At 44.2% G+C, this 13,688-nt stretch overlaps 1 protein-coding gene across 1 annotated transcript in view; it reads right to left on the bottom strand.

Annotated features, from left to right (window-relative positions):
- Col22a1 (collagen type XXII alpha 1 chain) overlaps positions 1 to 13,688 on the bottom strand; it is a 232,623-nt gene that overhangs the window by 99,093 nt on the left and 119,842 nt on the right. The window contains exons 28-35 of the mRNA XM_021217030.1: positions 11,734 to 11,778; positions 11,152 to 11,214; positions 10,612 to 10,665; positions 6,919 to 6,960; positions 3,534 to 3,566; positions 2,206 to 2,259; positions 1,903 to 1,956; positions 1,071 to 1,124 (exon numbers count right to left, since the gene is read on the bottom strand). Coding sequence (XP_021072689.1) covers positions 1,071 to 1,124; positions 1,903 to 1,956; positions 2,206 to 2,259; positions 3,534 to 3,566; positions 6,919 to 6,960; positions 10,612 to 10,665; positions 11,152 to 11,214; positions 11,734 to 11,778 — 399 coding nt within the window. The remainder of the gene's footprint in view (positions 1 to 1,070; positions 1,125 to 1,902; positions 1,957 to 2,205; positions 2,260 to 3,533; positions 3,567 to 6,918; positions 6,961 to 10,611; positions 10,666 to 11,151; positions 11,215 to 11,733; positions 11,779 to 13,688) is intronic.

A 13,688-nucleotide genomic window follows, 5' to 3' on the forward strand; every position in this document is an offset into this window, starting at 1 on the left:
TTGCTTAGGTTCACTGTCACAGATCATGTGTGTCCTTCAGGTCAGAAATCACAAAGCACACCCCTAGCCTCCTTTCCAAACTGCTTCTACTCTACTCGGGCTGAGCACAGGCCAGGCTGTCTCTGCCCCTTCTGGGTCCTTTAGCACTAACCTCCACTCATGGCTGACCCCATCTCTGGTAAGCCACAGTCACAGATGGCCTAGTCATGTCATTATATTTTGGCCACTGAATTTGGTCTGTAGTTCCAGACCGGACGTTCATTGATGCTCCTCTTACTAACTGGCCATCACTCCTGAGAGGCCAGGCAGGTCATTCTGGCTCTACCTCTGTCCAGTACCATGGAGATTCCTGAGCTCCATGGCTTTGGCAACGCAAAACACAGCTCCATGCAGTCCTAGTGAAACGCTCTGGGATTAAACATAACTCTGTTGCCAGGAGAGCCAGGAACAGCAGCCTAAGAGCTCAGAAAGTACCTGCCAGAAAACACATATCTGTACAACGCTTTGCCTGCTGCTTTGTGGTTGAGGGTCTGTGTGAGAGACAGAGGCAAACACAGAAACACACAGACAGACAGAGAGAGAGAAAAAAAAGAAAACAAAGACAGAAAAGAGGCGTGGAGACACAAAAAGAAAAATGGAGAGACAGAGAAATAATTGTGGAACTGTGGATGAGAACCCAGGCATAGTCCTCTGAATTGCAAATACCCGGGAGTGGTCCTCTTTGTGCACTGAAGGTCGTTTGTGTGTACTCTGCACACTAAAGATTTCTCTTACTGCTGGGCCCCAGCAGTACCTGGGGTTAATACTGGGATTGCCTTTGTAGCATCCATGTCCTACAGGAGGGAATTTGTCTTGGGGCTGGACACAAGTCCAAGCCTGCTGGAACCCTATGGAGATAAGAGCATCTCCCATTTTGCTTCAGGTTCAAATGGCCCCTGGGCTTGGATAGCCCCATCCAGGCTTTCTTAGCCACATCCCAGTTGGTTCGGGAACTGTGAGCCAGGAAAAAGATGTTCATCTGGGTCACTCCTTCTTGGAAATCCCCAGAAGTCAGGCAAGACAGGACTCACAGGGTTTCCAGCTGCTCCAGGAGGTCCTTGTGCACCATCATGCCCCTTGGCACCCTGTGTAAGAGAGAAAAGGAGGTAGGTCAGAGGCCTGAGGTCTTAGACAGTGCTAGCCTGCTGCTCAAACCTGACTCATGAGAACGAAAAAGGATGGAACAGAAAACAGGTTCTGTTTGGTGCAGGAAAGCCTCCATCACCTGACCCTGCACATCCTCGTCACTATCTATAAAGTCATCCACTTATTATCATTAACTCGTTATGTAAATGAGGCAGAGAGTTGGGCAACCTTGACCTCAAGGGTTTTAAACAAGTAAACTGCTCTTGCCAACGATATAGAGTCCCTTTTCTTCCTCTCCCAAATAAATGAACAATTGTCAGGAAACATCCCCTCTCAGTCCAAACCATTCCTGAAAAATAAAATAAAGATGCTAATATGTACCGGACATCTTCTAAACCCACTGGCCCCTCAACTGCTGGGGAGGAAAAGCCAGTTTCCTACATCCGAAAATGTACTAGACACCAAGAGAAATCCTGCTTCCTGGAAAACCTCTCTCAAGGACATTCTGAGTCTGAGGGATTTCTCCTCAGCCACAAGAAGCCCTTTAGTGGAAGGGCAGGGACAACCAAGACTCCAGAGCCTATTCCAGGTAGTTGCTTTCAGGAGTCAGTTTTGCAAGGGGCTGGGACTCTTAGTTCTGGGGATTATCACAGCCCATCCCTCCATATCTCCTGCCCTAATGAGAATTCACAAAATGTCAACTAGGAGGCTGGCAGACAAGGCATGAGGTAGGTAGCATGGTACAGAAACTAACAGGTGGAGAAAGGGTTCTCTTACCGGAGGTCCAGTGGGTCCCCGAGGACCCAATTCTCCAGGATGGCCCTGTGGTCCCTGCAATGAAAGAAAAAATGTCCACATGAACTAGAAGATGGGACCAGGTATGGGTATGTGCAATGGTTATAATCTGAGACCCACAAGAACCGTAACCCCAAAGTCCTAAGGACTAAAACAGGCTATGTTCTGTAGAATGTAGAGTGGTCAGTGGGTTAAGACCTAGAGCCAGCCAGGCATGGATTCCTGGTCTTCAGCAAACTCAGGGAATGGTGACCAGTGACCAGTGTCCAGGGTGTGAGTACTCACCGGGGCGCCAGGCTGGCCAGGATCACCCTTTTCTCCTTTAGGCCCTTGTTCCCCCTGTTGGTTAGAAGCACACAGTACAGGTAACTCAAGAGTGGCCCTGTCTTCTGCTTTTTTAGCACATCCACTCCATCTCTCAGCATTGACACAAGATCACCTCCATTCCTCTGGTGACCATATCCAAGGTTGTTTCTGTTGGCTGGCTTCCCTCTCTTTTCTGGGGCTCACAATGATCTTGACTTATTGTTCAAATCTCAGAGTGAGTCTTTTCTTCAGGGAAACAGAACCCTAAACTGGCCATATCCCCCTACTAGATATCCTTGTGGTCCAGTCTCTTCCATGGAGCCTGCTAAGATTTCAGCTCTACACATGAGTGGCCTAATCCTTGCCCCCCCCCCCAAGACTGACGGACACAGAAGAGATCATCAATAAATACAATAAGGATTTCAAAGTCAATCTCTTTCCTGAGGGCAATGTGGAGAGAAATTTGTTGAGCAGATTCAGTTCTTGACAGAGAGAAAAATGGAGTAAGCAGAAGAAATAGAATTTCAAAAAAAGATTTAATTTCCTTGCTTTAATTCTGAAAGTAGCTACAGACAACCTCAATTGTACACATTCTGAAAGGATGCCCCAGTCAAACTCAAAAGGGGAAGACATGTAGGACACTCACCCCCCACCTCTCTCTCTTTTTGCAATTCTCAAAATGCTTAATGTTCAAAAGACTTCATGGAAGATGGAGCAAAAGGCTGTGGAGCTCCCCCAGGCTGTGGAGCTCCCCCAGGCTGTGGGCTCCCCCAGGCTGTGGAGCTCCCCCCAGGCTGTGGAGCTCCCCCAGGCTGTGGAGCTGATTTCCTAGTGTCTCAGTGTCTGCAGGAAACTATCGAGGCTTCATTTCCCTAACCACCTGAATGGAGTATCGTGGAAATATCGTCTCTATGAGGCAAGCACCTTTGGTAGACTGAGAACCTGAAGTGTCCTCGCCTTCGGTCTCTTCACGGCCGACACTGACAGAGACTGTCCTGGCAGCTCAGATATCTCTAATCTCGCAGAAGCCAGCAGCTCTGGGCACAACAAAGTAAACACTACCGAGAGGCCTGTCGCCTTTGCTCTTGGCCACCATGATGGCCCTGGAATGCCTGCCCGCCATGAGAACTAGTTTCTTGCAATAATTCTCCCCCCCCCCCCCACTCTCCTCCAGGACAAGCTCTGGAATCCCTGAGGCTGCCTAACCAGCAAGAAGAGCCAAGATGTGAACTCAGAAAACCCCAGCTGCCACGCCCATCCCCACCCCGCAGCACCACCAGAGGAGCACAGGGCCCATTGCTACTTACTGGCATTCTTGGGTGTGGTGTGAACACTGATGGCTGAAAAGAAAAACCACACAAGTTAGAAAACTTGAAATCAAATTCGGAACCTTCCATTTCATTTTTAACATCCTGCCGTTTCTAAGAGATTTGCCAAACCAAAGAGCACAGACTTGGAAACTTGCATTTTTATATTTGTCTTTTGTGGAAGGTATTAGTATATTTTTAAGAACTTTTTGTGTGTTTGTGTGTGTGTGTGTGTGTGTGTGTGTGTGTTTGTGTTTCTCCCTCTCAGCCTCATGTCCTCTTTTATTAGTGACCCACAGAGTATTAATGGTGCTGCCCATATGTATGTGCGATCCACAGATTTAGATGCCCTGTGATCCCAATATCTTCTATTAGCTTCTCGGTCCTCACCAGTAAGAGGCAGATAAAACCTACTGGAAACCAAAATGGAATACCTCATGCAAGCAACTGGAAAGCTGCCTAGGATGCCGAATTCAGGTATCTATCTTCTTCCAGTATTATCACCTGCCCTGCGCTAGCCATGGACAAAGGTGAAGAGACTAACAAGGGAGCCCAGCCACTGGTTCACAGAGAAGCCAGTGGAGACCATCACGAACTTCAGTGACTCTCCAGCCTTACCACCACCCAGGCTACACTGAACCCCTGCTTTGTCTGGCCTCAATGCTTCCACATATGCTATTCCCTGGGTATGGAACACTGCTCCCCCTTTAACTGTGGCCAAGTCTTCAGGATTCCTCTGTATCCATGGGTGATCCTTCCTCTTCTAGTACTCACATGTAAATTAGGTCATCTGAGTCCCCTGGATATGTACATCAACTGCACTGGATGTTCCTGGATGCCACATTTTTTTTCCAATCTGGGATTAGAGTGTATTCCTATCCTTGGAGCTTCTGTTTGGTTCTGCTCATCTATGTGTCTGGGTCTGTGCCGGCACCATGCTGTTTTTATTACTCTTTTATTTATGACTCTGTAGTATAGCATGAGATCTAGAATGGTGAACCCTACCTCCAACGCTATTTATCATACTCTGGGCTTCTTTGGCTATCTGTGCTCTTTTTCGTGTCCATGTGCATTTCAGGGTTTCTATTTTACTTCTGTAAAGAATATGGGAATTTTTATAGTGAGGGCATTGCGTCTGTAGAATGGTAGATGATCAAGCAATATTAATTCTGAGTCCGTGAGCATGGGATGTCTTTCTATGTCTTTTTACACCCCTCTCTTCAAGATCTAATATTTAATTGTAGAGGCTTTTCACCTCCTTAACTAGGCTTATTCCTCCATATATTTTAGACTACTGTGAATGGGAATCTCCTTCTTAGCATGTTTGTTGAAAGGCTGCTGAATTTTGTACTTTAATTTTTTTTAATTCCATCCCATTGCTGAGGGTATTAATCATTTCTAGAAGCTTCTGGTAGATGCTTTGGGATGTTTCATGTAAAATATGTTATCTGCAAATAGTTATAACTTTACTTCAATTTTACTAATTAAAATTTTATAATTTTACTTTTTATATTTGTACACCTTTTTTTTCCTTCCCTGAGGAGACTATAAGTTCTCGGTGAGGTCGAAAGGCTGCCGGTTGCTGGCCCAGAGCAATACATCCAAGGACAAACCGACTAGGCAGAGAAGCCTGCTGACTCACACAAAAGGTCAACTGTCACTTTCTCTCTTTTCTTTCAAATCCCTAGTTCCAGACTCCTTCCAGTTAGAGTGCTGTCTCTGTTCAGCCCATCAAATCCCCATCACGTTAGTGTCTACATAGACCTCAGAATATACGGAAATGCGTAATTTTGTGCAAGAAGTATATTAATAGTAAACCTGACTGCATGGTTGCCAGTTAATTGCATGCATCAAGAGATGATTTCACTGTCTGGTGACAGGTGGTGATCTGCCTCTGCCCTGTTGTGTGCATAAGGAAACTAAAGGACAGAAACAGGAGCCCTGAAAACATCGGAGCAGTAAGATGAGGTAGGGTCAGACCTGACATCCACGCAGAAGATGCAAGACTCTGTTCTCAATGATCCACAAATTAATTTTTCCTTCTTAGCATGTTCTATTTAGTGTGTTCATCCATAAAATTCAAGACTCTAAAAAGTGTGTATTATGTGTATGCATATGTGTATGTGCATGAGTATATTTATATGCATGTGTGCATGTGTGTATGTGTGTGTATTATATATGTATTATGTATATATGTGGGTGTGAATAAGTGTGTTTATGTGAGCATATGTATGCCTATATGTCCATGAATGTATATGTGTGTTATATAAAATTGGATTTTCTTACATGGACATCCCAGGACTTACTTAATCCTATGTTATAATCATGTAGAGAGCTCATAATTTTTCATCATTACAAGCAACACTACAATGTACGCCCTTGCATAGTTTTTAGATAACTATAACCATCCTAGGAGAGAATCTATTTTAAAGAAAGACACTGATGTCCTCCATATTAGACTACTGAAACAAACCCCAGAGGAATTTTTATTTGCCCCGGGAAACTGGTGTGGATAAAAGGAAAAGGGTAAAACCTGGTCCCATCCAGAGGGGGCATTTATCTCCAGCCTCACTAGAATTGGCAAACAGATCCATGAGCAATGTCTCTTTCAACTGCCCAAACAGAATCACAAAATGCAGAAGAAATGTTGAAATAAAAAATAATAATTGCAAAGATAGACGCACTGCAGAATTATTTGGGAATAAGATAACTGATAAGAAAAGTGGCCATTTTATATTTATTATTATAAACTAAAGATCCCAGATGGAAGCTTCATCTATGCTAAATATGCTTTAAGGTTCTGATTTGTGATCATGGAAAAAGTGGATTGTTGTCATTATAGTACCATGCTATCTTGGGATATCCTTCCTTCACAGACAGTTTTTGTTCACCGCCTTACCTTATCTAGTACTCTATCCACAATTAGGCAAAAATCTATTGGAATACATGCACAGGCCACAACTGAGAAGCTAAGACTATCATCAGATAGCCTTGAAAGTTCCTAAACACTGAGGATGCCTGTGGAAGGTGGGAGAGGAGTCGGAGACTTGGGCTATGGTGCTAAGGTCCCACCCTGAACTGACGGCTTCTTGTATCCAGATTCTTGTCTCAGAGTCCCCGTAAGTAATAGGTGGAGATGTACTGTCAGTGTCTAGGATCTATTCTGACAAGCTGTAATTGTGATTTTGTTGAATGAAGTGAATAAAATAATCACAGGGCTCTCTTCACAAGGATGACTAGGAGTGGGTCTAGCTAATGAACTAACAAAAGCATATTAATAAGTGGAGAGAGAGAGAGAGAGAGAGAGAGAGAGAGAGAGAGAGAGAGAGAATGAGTCTGTTAGGAATTCAGAGAAGGAGATAAGATTAGAATCAGAGTAACTTACACTTCCAGGTAAGCCAGGGGGACCTGCTGGACCAACCTCGCCCTAGAAGAAATGAAAAAAAAAAAAATGATCTTAATCAGGTCAATTCTGCTGATGGTAGGAAAGGTCTATATCATTCCCCCCCCCCCAGAAAAACAGACCACGCTCCCTGCACATACTTTGATAGATTATAGTTGGGGGATACGCACATACACTCTAAATTATACAGTATCTCAGACATGTATTTTTAAAGTTTCTAGACTGGTATGTTTATCTACAGGTTATTTAAATAGCATGTGCCATTCCAGAATTTTTTAATAACAAACAGGATATTGAAGTTGTTTCCACTGCTGCCATCAAAGCCAGATACAGCAGATGTTTCCACACATATCCTTTAGCTTAATGGCCACACTGAAGTCTGTTTCCCTTAGAGAGACCCCCAGCGCTGTGCTACCCCTCGGAAGACGCAATCTGCTCTCATATACCCACACACACCAGGATTCTTCTCATGTGCAGCACAAGTGTGTGAGCTGATTCAGCTGAACTTGATACCCGCTTCTACCATATCATAAGCGCTAAAATGGTAATTTCCTTGGGCTTGCTTCTTCTGTTACACAGCTCATTCTAAGTTATGTATCTCACGTGTATAAACTTATTTATCTCTGTAGATAGGCTCATACAGCATTTTTATATTTTATATATAAAATTATAGCTTTCATAGTGACATCTTTATATATTTATATAATATATGTTACACTTTGCTCCTGCACCCCACACTGCTGAAAGTCCCCTTCCTCAAAGTTCTCACTTTATTTTAATGTCATATATACATTCGTGTCTTCATATATGTACCATACAAATACACATTTTAAAAAACCTAGATGCCCCATATGAGAGGAAGCATGGGGGAATTGCCTTCCTAAGTCTGACCTATTATTGTTAACATGATCTCTTATGTGTTTCCCCAGTAGAGATAGAAAGACACAAAAACCTCAGTACAAAGACAGACAGACACCTAGATCCCCACTCAGAATCCATCTTTTCACTTGGACTGACAAGGCAGATGTTCCAGAAGAAGCACCATCACAGTCACGGTGTGACTGACATACCCTGCCACCTCCCTGACGGGATAGGTCCGGTCCTATGCTCTAGCGCTGTAGAGACCATCATGACTATTCCATCTCCTTGACATTAACAAAGCCAAGGGATCGAAACCCAGTGCTTCCTAGAAGGGGTGTGGACAAACAGACAAAATAGGTACAAAAGGAAAAGATGCAGGAAGAAGCATCTAAAGCAGAGGACACAGGAGGCCTTGGCAACGGTCTCCTTGCCTGTCCCCAGAGTTGTGCAGGAAGAATGGCCACTGGTGGGCAGGTGCTGGGAGGGAGGCTCGCCAAGTTTGAGAAAGAGGCTTAACTTTACAAAGCAACAGGCTTGGAATAAGTTCGGCATTGATAGGTCTGAATTCAAATCCTGTTTTTCTGTGGGTTTTCAGCGCTCAGTTGCCCTTGACAAGCAGAAGAATTACCATCCCCAGGGAATGGGAGACAGTGACAGTGATGTGTGTGTGTGTGTGTGTGTGAAACCATCAGAAAACAAAATGAAGTAAAACATGTAAACTGTTCTTTGAGAGGCTACTTTCAAAATAACGAAATGCTGTTCTTATTAGATATTTAATCTGTGTGTAAATTAAAGAATTAAAATCTTCATAATGCCCAGTGTCTTGTTCAGCAGGCCGAGATGTTTGTCTTGCTGTTTGTGTCCACTTCCCTTAGCGGTCTGCTGTGCTATTGTATGTAGGATGGTTCATTGTCTTCTCTCAGACAGATACTTATGCGATGGTAATTGATTTCTGCTCATTTCCATAGACTTACATACTTGGTTTTTTTGTGTGTGTGTGTAACTACAAACAGTACTATTTTCAAATATATTTTCATTTTTATTTTTGTGGTTAGAATATATACAAATACAGTTGTTATGTAGAGATGGTCTTTCTGAACACATTAATTCTCACTTCATATTAATTGATGTCAAAATCTGCACTCACGCCATTGAAGGAGAAGCATGATTATATGTACTCCTAAAAAAAAATAAAAAACAAAAAAACAAAAAACAAACTATGCTTCTCTTTTCCTGTGTAGTTACAAGTGTACTCCAACTCTGAGTAAGAGGCTTAACTTTAGAAACTCAGGGGTTTGGAATAATTTTGACATTGATAGGTCTGGATTCAAATCCTGTTGCTTTGTGGGTTTTCAGGTCTCAGTTGCCCTTGACAAGTAGGAAGAATTACCATCCCCAATTTCAAGGTGCTAGCTATAAGGAAAAAAACAGAGGATGGCAGAGTTGCTTTAGTGTCTTGTTCTGGATGTATTATTATTACCCAAAACTCTAGGGGAGCCTCACATGACCCAGAATCTTTAGAAGTCTGCCTATGACTCTGACAAAACAATTACAGCTTTATGGTCTCCCTAAGCCTCTGCCTTCTGGAAAGGAATCTCTCTAATAGAAACTGCATTTCTGAGAGTCCAAGTTTGAACAGAAGTTCCTGGAAAGAAGCAGCAAGCACCCTTTCTGGAACCTTCTACAGCTGATCCGTGGATTAGAACTAAAAGATTGTAGAGGTTGGGGTGTTGTGGAAGCCATTCCTCTCCCACCAGTGTCTAACCTCCTTGTGACTACTAGGTAAACATTTGCAATGTATTAATATATCAGTAGCTTCCACCACCACCCCCGCAAAGCTAATTGTGTTATCACAGAACATCTTCAGCCTTTAACAGAGGTTTTCCCCACTTCACTGTAACCCACCCATGATGGTGCTTCCATCTGATGCTTCTAATGATGTATTTGAAACACGTCTTGATTCCTTATTCTGTTAAATATCCGTGAAATCACTACCTCATGAGAAACCCAGTATTTGAGGTACCTAAAATCTGTGTTCCTAGGTCATGGTTGCTCTAGGATAAAGCATCTCCTGTTCCATTGGAATGAAAACTAATTCTTTCATAGGCATTAAGAAATCAGCAGGCCAAGGGAACTTCACCCAGGACTGTGTTGACAACATGGCTGGAGTCAAGGAATGGGAAAGGCAGAAGGTGTGCTGAGAACCAGGGCATGGAAAGTGCCGTGTCAGAGCAGACACCTTTCAGGAGGAAGGAGCTTCTGTGCCTCTGAGCATCATTGGCCCCTGGAGCCAAGGAATCAGTACCGTGTGTCCACATTCTGTGAGTCTACTGTGAAGAAGCTAGTCAGATATCAGCAGGCTTGGAAGCCAGTGAGGATGAATGCCCTTCCCACACAACCAGCAGCTTATGACACTAGGAACTGAATCTGCAGGACATGGACAACTGGTCAGAGCATGGGCTCTGGGTCCTACCCTGGCCAATGGGGAAGAAGTAACATTCTAAACAACCTCAAAGATGATAAGATTGCTATCTAGCCAGAGGGAGGCTTTTCTGGAAGAAAACAAAGACATGTCAGTGTTGACAGTCCCTTAAAACAGAGTAACAATACCACGTTGTATCGGTATTATTCAGAAACATGCTTTGGAGCAACACAAATACATCCTGTAAAACTTTCCCTCCCGCTCCTCCTCTTTCCTCTCCTCTACTTCCCTCCCTTTCTCTTTCTCCCTCTTCCCTTTCCCTCCCTCCCCCTTCGCTCCTCCTCTCTCTGGAATGCAGCTAGGAAATTTGGTTGAGAGCAGGCAGCTGTTACCTTTTCTCCTTGGGCACCTTTCAGACCCGGAAGTCCCAGTTCACCTTTTTCTCCCTAAAGTAAAGGATACATAAAAAGCATCAGAACCTCTGCCCCCATCGCTCTCGGCCTTTTGGCTAAGATCGAGTGTAGAACCTCTGCCCCTCTGAGTTCTGGCACTTTGGCCTTGGGTGACAGGAATGTACATCACATCTGTGTTCCAATCCTCCTCACTGCCCTTGCCTCCTCTGCAGGATGGCCACAGTGAAACTTACATCCAAGGAGGCTCTACAAGCAGCTGACTCCTGACTCTGGTGCCTCACAGCCTGTTTCCCCTGAAGATGCCAGCTCTTCTCAGAAGTGTCTCTCGGTCACGGTCCTTTCATCCCTGCTTAAGGACTCTAGACTCTGATCCTGCATTCCTCTCCCCCAACACCGGGAGTTATTCTATTCTCATAGTCAAAGTCATCACCTCATTCCAAGGGAAGAAGACTCCAGAAAAATGCTCTTTCCTTGGGCACAGGTACAGTGGCCCTGGTGTTAAGAAGCAGTTCCACTTACCTGGTCCCCTTTCTCTCCACGTACTCCTGGGAAGCCCGGAGCACCTGGAAGGCCAACTTCTCCCTAGGAGAACAAAACCAGTAGGTGCCAGTGGGAGGTTTTCCCTGGGAGGGGTCCTAAGTCATATCCTCTTCATCCCCTCATAGATTTCAAGCTTAGTCCCATGGGAAGTAGTTCCCTACGCTCCTTTCTGTTTAGGTCATCTCCTCTTTCAAGAACTCTCATCCTACCTCTCTGGGTGTCTAATTTCTCCACCCTTTTAGGACTCAGCCAGTGTCAGCCCTTTAGCGTCTTTCCTGACATCCCTAACCCCCTCTTCAGGATGGCATGCCTCCTTCACTACATTATTAAATTGTTCTTATGTCCAGTTTCTTTTGGTTCCTCAATGGGCCCTAATGATCAGCACAACTACGGATGCCTCGGACAGGCTTAAAACTACTAAAGGCATGAAATAAACATAATGAACTTTCAAAAGGCATGATTCTTCATGATACTTTAGAATGCTTATCTAGGACGTGGCGTATCATGATTAATTAATTAATTAAAGAGTTAAGCAATAAATAAAAACATGAGCATACTAACCTTCTCACCAGGATGACCTGCAAGGCCCTGCTCCCCAACTTCACCCTGGAGACAGAGTAACACAGTTCCACCACCTTCTATGTACACCTTCAAACATGGCTGTCACTCCACAGTCCAGCCACACAGCCAGAGTACCTGCCAGCCATGGCTCTTTGCTCTCCAAAAATGAGACCTGAGGTCCGGAGACCCTGAAGCATGAAGCTGGTGTTTTCTTTATTTCCACAGAAAGGAATTCTACACTCTCCCATACTTTCTCCTGCTTCCCCCCAAAATAATGGTGCGTGCTGCATCTGTTCTTCGTGAACAACACAGAATCAAACCTGGAACTTTTGGATGCATCCCAAACCAGGCCTCAGGACTTATCACGCATCCCCAAAACCCTACTCTGGGCTCAGCAATGAAGGGGGAGCTGGTACAGAATGTGTCGCTGTGACTCGGGCTTCCTGGTTACCGTTCCTTCTTTTCATAAAGCCAGGCAGTCCCCTGTGCTTAGAAGCAAGGAATAGCTTAATTTCTCCCTCTCCCTAATGTTGCAATGGAAGAGCATCCTAGGAGATGATCCTATATACCCAGGCTTCTAGGAGGAAGCACACCCTAGAGAGGTTCACACCAGTTCTTGTCCCTTGTCAATTTTATTCTCATCTATATGAGATTCTTAGTGATTCTTCTAAAAAAAATTATGTTAAGACATAACCTTCAAAGAATTACTATGGGTTGGGGCCTTTGGGAGGTAGTCAGACATGGGGGGTAGATTCACCCTGAATGGGATTAGTGCCCCTACTATAAAAGGCTTGGGAGAGCCCACTGGTCTCTCCTGTCATGAAGGCTGCTCTCCTGTAAAATGCCATCTTCTCCTCTACCTCTGGTGTCACTATGGGATCTAAAGAAGAATGGATCTTCTACAAAGCAGAAAGCATCTTGTAGCCTCCAAATCCACCACCACATGCACCTGGGACTTTGCAGCCTCCAGAACTGAGAGCAATAGATTTCTGCTGTTTCTAAATCACCAAGCCAGAAGAATTTTGTGATAGCATGCCAAATAACAGATTTCTCCAATTTGTGCTATCAAGCTGACATGGGAGACCGGATCAGAAGAACCTCATCCCAGCTGCTTTATTATGGGCCTTTGCTAGAACAGGTGCTTGGCAGGTTAATTTCTAACTGTATGTCTTTAAAAAAAATCACTAATTCCTTCAGAGGAAATATATGTTTAGTATCTGGCACACTATTTAGTAAAAGCTTTGGTATAGATATCCATACAGGAGCCTGATATGGCTGTCTCCTGAGAAGCTCTGCCAGTGCCTGACAAATACAGAGGTGGATGCTTGCAGCCAACCGTTGGACTGAGCACGGGGTCCCCAATAGGTCCCCAATGGAGGAGTTAGAGAAAGAACTGAAGGAGCTGAAGGGGTTTGCAACCCCATAGGAAGAATAATGTCAACCAACCAGAACCCCCAGAAACCCCAGAACTCCCAGGAACTAAATCACCAACCAAGAAGTACCATGGAGGGACCCATGGCTCCATCTGCATATGTAGCAGAGGGTGGCCTTGTTGGGCATCAATGGGAGGAGAGGCCCTTGGTCCTGTGAAGGCTCAATGCCTCAGTGTAGGAGAATTCAATGGAAGAATTCATGGGAAGGCAGGTGTGGGAACACATGCATAGCAGCAGAAGGGAATGGGATAGGGAATTTGGGGGGATTACCAGGGAAGGGAATAAATTTGAAATGTAAATAAAGAAAATATCCAATAATTTTAAAAAAGAAAATAGATAGAAAATATTAAAACTGAAAAGAAAAAAAGAAAATAGATAGAAAATATTAAAACTGAAAAGAAAAAACAATTGGGATTAAGAAGGAGAGGAAAATACTGAAGAAGAAGAAGAAGAAGAAGAAGAAGAAGAAGAAGAAGAAGAAGAAGAAGAAGAAGAAGAGGAGGAGGAGGAGGAGGAGGAGGA

This window comes from Mus pahari, chromosome 17, assembly GCF_900095145.1.
Source record: "Mus pahari chromosome 17, PAHARI_EIJ_v1.1, whole genome shotgun sequence".
Classification (NCBI taxonomy): domain Eukaryota; kingdom Metazoa; phylum Chordata; class Mammalia; order Rodentia; family Muridae; genus Mus; species Mus pahari.